The 6,348-nt window shown below is 32.8% G+C and overlaps 1 protein-coding gene across 1 annotated transcript; it reads left to right on the forward strand.

Moving 5' to 3' along the window:
* The first annotated feature begins 306 nt into the window (after window positions 1-306).
* LOC132723844 (uncharacterized) lies at window positions 307-5,134 on the forward strand. Its single transcript, XM_060708640.1, has 3 exons — window positions 307-1,254; window positions 3,634-3,807; window positions 4,516-5,134. Exons 1-3 carry the CDS (start codon window positions 886-888, stop codon window positions 4,834-4,836), a joined length of 864 nt encoding a protein of 287 aa, XP_060564623.1. The 5' UTR covers window positions 307-885; the 3' UTR covers window positions 4,837-5,134.
* The last annotated feature ends 1,214 nt before the right edge of the window (window positions 5,135-6,348 follow it).

Below are 6,348 nucleotides of genomic sequence, written 5' to 3' on the forward strand. Positions count from 1 at the left end.
ATGCGGTAAATATTTTCAACAGTCTGATTAACAATCTTTGCAAAATGTGGATTTTTAACATAAGCTTTTACACCTGAAAAAACCTATACATTTAATTGCAAATAAATCTCCATAGATATTAAATCAACCTTTAAACTCTATAAAGAATATGTGATTATATTAAATGGACGAGTGCATCTAATAACACACACTTTTCAAAAAACTCCTCTGAGCTAAATAAATTTGTACAGAGTCGCGTTTAAGTAGTTTTTTTTTAAACATAAATGAAAACGTATGTTTTAATATCTATCAAATGGGTATTCCCGGTTGAAGAAGTTACCTACAGATTAACCAAAGTTTATATTTACATAATCTGAATTGATATTAAACATAGGACAGGATATTTTTGCACCGTTTACATTTTAATCTCTACCTAATCCACCCTTGAACTTATGAAAAAAGATGGTACGGTCGAAGTGCGTTATTTCACTGGGCGTAATATACCGTTTATATTTTACCGCAGTGATATAAACCTATACCTTGTCTTGTTGTCTCGCGGAGAGTGCACACTGTTGGTTGTTACCATTGTATATACAGTAATAATCCACCCTTAATGATGGACCACCTTTAATGATGGGAATGGAGAAGATACTTTTATAAAGCACTACAGTGTTGATATGAGTGTTATTAAATTAATGGATAATACACCAACGGGGAGGCGGAGATAAAATCATGTTTAAAAAAGAACACGTCCTGTTATATCATTTATTTCAGTAACTTTACGGATATTTTCAGAGAGGGACTGATCTTATTTTCGTTTAAAAACTTATTTGAAAAGCTCTGCTGCAAAATAGAGTTAGCGTAATTTATTTTAAAAAAAACACACACTTAACATCCATTTTTAACATGAGGTTAATGTTGAAGATCGGAAGATGTTTGAAGAAAAGTTATATCCTAATTATAACTTGTATTCTGCTACTTTCTGTGTACTCAATTTCGATTGGAACTGTCTCATTCCCCAGTGCTGCAGCGATTGAAGGTCATGTTTTAGTCAGAAAGACAGCAAGCATCGAGACAAGTGTCACAGTTCAAAAAGACTCCTTGTATGAAAAGAAAGCAGACGACATAGAAAGTGAAAGAAGAGCAGACGAAATTCGTAAGCGAATTACTGATTCCCGGGCTGGAAACTTTACTTATGATTCAAGGGTTCATAACGATGTGTTTGACACATCAAGAGGACAATTTCGTGTGATAGACAGATACTTGAATAAGAAGGTAAGATTTTATATCTATTACGGTGCAAAATTATTGCTTGTTCGTTCATATCTCATTTTTTCACTCTTTGTCGTCTGCAAAGAGATTTAAAGATTACGAGGTAATTTACGTTTGACTTCCTGTTATAATTAATTGGAATGAATTTGTCAGGATCATGGTCGTATTATCAATATTTGTACTACGACTTTCAGTAGGATATTTAATATTTATATCTTCCTTGCTATATCTGAAAGTCACTATGTATTGTAGACAAAGTAAATATAAAAGCAAAACTAATATTATAATTAGGAATTTTACAATTAAACAAGGTTAAATAAAGATTTTTGTATAATATTGTTTGGACTCGTGAAATATTTTCTTGTTATTTATTTTGCAGCATTGAACAGTAGTTATCAGTTGTTTAAATGGCGAAGCATCATTTTATATTGTGTCAGATATTTCATGCCAGTTTGGGTTTTAAAAAACTTAAGCTAAAGTATATATAGAAAGAAAGATACTTCGAGCTATAATAACTCTCAACTCAACTCAAATAATTTTATTGGCATAAAACAAATAACAAGTTTATAGCCATACAAAATATAACCAGTTCAGTGATAATAGAATATAATAAAAGACTACGCAGTCCTAAACTGTGAGAAGAGAAAAGATTGTATGTAGAAGACTTATACAAATCAAAATTTCAGATATAAACTGAAATAACTTAATGTTGCTCAACAAACATTAAAAGTTGTCTTTAGAATTAGAAATTAAAGTGCATTTTATTACGATTATTGAATTCAAATTTCAAATTTCATTCTATTAAGTGACAGTTTGCATGTCTGACTGCCTTTGTATACATGCCGGTATAACACAACCTTTTAGAGACGCCTAACTCCCACACGATCAATTGAGAGTATGTTAATGAGTGGATAGATCTAGTTCATTTAAATAACTAATGTTTTGTATATATAATGGTAAGGGTTGATGGGTCTCGTTCAATATATTTTATAACAATGTATACAATTTCAATGGTATAATAATTATATTCTCTATCATTCTAAACATGTCTACAGGTTTTACATTAATAACATTTTAACGTCATGAAGAACTTCGACAGCAATGCATAAGTTTATTTGACAATGCTTTTTAACAAATGTAAATAAAAGGAAGGGGTTTGTACGTAAAACTATTGAGCTGTGTAATAAAGATATTATTCTTACCCGAAGATTTTTCATGTGTTGAGACATGTTCATGTACCTAGCAACCTAGCACCTGAACAAAATGATAATACATTAATTTACTTTTCTATATTGAGATATATTTAAACCTTAAGACGTGTTCAAAGGTTACAACCCAGTTACATGGAAACCAAGAGTGTAATACTCGTATATGAGTATATTGATTGAAAAGCCCTGAAAACAAATTACAATTACAATCATATCCCTTCCCCACCACACCCCAATCCCTAAATGAAAACTTGATTAAATTAAATAAGTGTAAAACAATAATCATTGAACTTTGAAACCAATGTGGTGAAATGTGGTGATAAAAACATTCAATAAATACATTGTAAATGTAAAAAGAAATCTTGAAAAGGGGAAATCCCTCGGAACCATTAACAACAACAAAATTACATAAAAATTACTTATTCGGTTTGATTGCGTCTGGTTCTGTATATAAATTGTGGTAAAACAGAAATGTAAGAAATTACAAACTGTTTCTATTTTGAATGATTATTCCTGCGCATAAGATATTCTGTATACTTTTAATACTTGTAGAATGCTTATTGTGATTAAGTATTGCATCTTGCCAGGCTGTTACACTATTAGACTGCATAACAGCAAATCTCCAGATCTGTTACACTGTGGATATTTCAAGAAGCGATTGTTTCTAGTTTAAGGCATTGAAATAACTAACTTTCCAATGTCATTAATGCCGGCGTCATGCCGCTTGTGTAATACCTATAACAGACTTTTTCCTAAATATTTGTAAACTTTGCGTGCAGGTTGGTATCTGCAAAACAACTCAAGAGAACGGGTTGAAACGGCAAACAATTATTTGAGAGCATCATAGGAGGCCACTGTCCAAGATCCATAACTCATATTATGATGATGTTTGCATCGTTTTGGACCATAGGCTGTTTGTTTTCACCTAACGTTCGGTAAAATATACAGGCTATTTGCTATAATTGTCCCGTCCTTTACCGGACAGACAATTCGCGTGTTGTAATTAAGCATTGCTGAGGGTCTTCATTGTAAGGCCACTCAGGCATTATGGAGCATTACTTAAACAAGGCTAATCACGGCCGAATAACTTATCTTAATGATGCTTCCTCTTTGGTTATTAATAAAGATATGCATATCCATCACTTTTAGATTTTCTTTTCATTTGTTTCAACAGGAGCATGGATTTTTCGTGGAGATCGGAACTGACGGAGTACGACCAGATTCGCTGACATATTTATTGGAGAAAAGTAGAGGTTGGACTGGATTAGTTATAGAACATGATAGCAAGAAGCTCGAGTCCCTCATGAACATGAGGAGGAATTCTAAATTTCTACAAGCCTGTATACATGTAAGTCTGTTTTTATGTAACTGATTTAAAACACATTACTAAAGCTCATAAAAATACATGCGTACGATGCCTTTGTAGAAAATATAAGAGTGCTTAGCAATTGTATTCAAGAAAAAATGCAATAAACGGTAATAAAATGTTCATTTTGTAACATTGAAATTTGAGTAATATAAAGAGCATCGAAACACGAGGCTTTCTGATTTGTGCAATTGGGCGTAGCCCCGAGTATTAATCAGACTTCCGAGTGTTTTGATGTTCTTTCTCTTTTGTATCACAGTCAAATAGGTATTAGTTACCCGCACTCCAGAGCATGCCAATTGATTGACTCATTTTTGCAGGGGTTTACTTATTGTGACGGCGGAGAAAGGGAAAGCGACAGATATATCATATTCAGATGTTTGTTCATTGGTTACTTTTTGCCGGGGTTTCATACTGTGACAACAAGGAAGATGTTTTATGTTTGACTATGATACAAAAGAGAAAGAACATCAAAACACTCGTGCAATCTGATTAATACTCGGGGTGGGGGGGGGGCTACATCCCCTCATACAAATCAGATAGCCTTGTGTTCTGATGCTCTTTCTAACACGTAAATCATATTCTTGCTGCCTCTCGTGTCAATCTGTTGACATGTTATAAGACGCTATGTACAACGTCGGGTTGAAATGCAAGCATGTATGATGTCTGAATGATATTCTTCTTTTCTAGGCATCAACTGAAAACTGGCCGTTCAATAATATCACCGAGGGTTCTTGTTTCACATTATCGGACATATTAACATACCTTAAACGGAGCAGCATTGATTTACTTGTGTTAGACGTCACCGGGCAGGAAATGCAGTTGTTGACGTCATTTCCGTTTCAAGATGTTGACGTCAGCATGATTAATATCGAAGTTCATGGAACAAATCAGTATTTGAAAGATGTTGTGCAAAGTTTATCATCTCGGTTCATAAGTGTACAGTTGATGACTAATCATATATATGGAAAGACGGACATAGTGTTTGTTAATAAGAAAATAAGTTCATGATTTCTATATATATAGTATTTAAACATGACTTATCACATAAACCGCGGCGCAGGAGTGTAATAAAGCCATTTAATAAAAACGATATTACACTAGACGATATTACACTAGTGTAATAACACTTTGACGTCACGTCATTTGCGCTATAAACATAGCGTTAAAGCGCGCTAATGTTAGCGTTACCACTATAGGCGCGTCAAATAAAAGTGACTCTTGTTAACAGTTTACCGTTCTTATTTTATATATGTGATAAATAGAATATTATATTCGTGTAGATTCAATACTAAATTTATCGAACTCGTTGAATAAAACAATATTATGCTCGCCTGAGGCTCGCATAATATGATTTTATTCAACTCGTTCAATAAATTTAGTATTAAACCTACACTCATTCAATATCCTCTATGTATAATAAGCGTTTTAATCTGTTACATAAACATTTGTATGAGGCAAATAAACTGTATAAATATGAACCATTTTTGTCGTTTAAGACAAAATGCATTAATTTAGTGTTACTTTTACAAATGTATATATGTACAATTTTAACATTTTGTCGTTGAAGGCAAAATCATTGATTTTTATTGATTTGTAAAAGTATTTGATAATAAAAATTCATTTGAACTTATTCTTTTTGAGAAACAATATATAGCTAGTTTGATGCTCCTTAGTTGAAATGAAATCGGGTTTAACCGTATGTCTGTGGTGGAATGGCAAAACATGGCAAATAAACCACAACGATGCTTTTAGAGAAAAAAAGGTGTAGATCTACAAAGATGCCAATTCTTTTATTCTAAAGAAATATTACATCCACGTGGTGTTAATTACATTCTGAAATGGAGCAATAGTAGCACGTACAGACATATAGACAATACATGTATATAAAAATACACTGAAAACAGCGTGTTCATTAATTGTGAAGATGAAGGAATTTAAATCGTTACATAGGAAAAGAATGTGGAAACAAAGTGATCCCTCGGAAGCATTATTCACGCCAAAATAACATGAAAATTGCAGACTGGGTTTGATTGAGTCTGCACATGAAGGATAATGAATAAGTGTCCTCACGCCCCCTAGCACCGGCTAGATTAAGATAACCATGTTATAAGTAACATTATCACCAGTGATGTCTCTTTTTGTTATTTCTGTTAAGATAAAATCAGACTTATGGAAAAGCAACAGGGGATCTTTGTTGAGACATGGCCTCATGATAAGATAGTTGCACTCAAAGTTGACCCTATTATGTTCGCCCTTTCGGCGATTTTTCTGTGTAAGGACTTTATTTATAGAAAAATTGATATACACACTATAATAGTATAATCGTTTGTCCCTACAAATAGTAATCAATGATATTTAGATTAGGTCTAGTCGAGCACCTTGCTTCACCTCTTCACATTTCTTGTTGAATAATTCTAAAAACAAAGCCACTGACAATAAATATTTATCTGAATACGCTCCAATTTAATAGAAAGATATTTTTATAATACAAGCTCTACGAAGGTATTACAAACTTTAAAA

The sequence above is a fragment of the Ruditapes philippinarum genome, unplaced genomic scaffold (genome assembly GCF_026571515.1).
Source record: "Ruditapes philippinarum isolate M1 unplaced genomic scaffold, ASM2657151v2 ctg12644_1_1_1_1, whole genome shotgun sequence".
Classification (NCBI taxonomy): domain Eukaryota; kingdom Metazoa; phylum Mollusca; class Bivalvia; order Venerida; family Veneridae; genus Ruditapes; species Ruditapes philippinarum.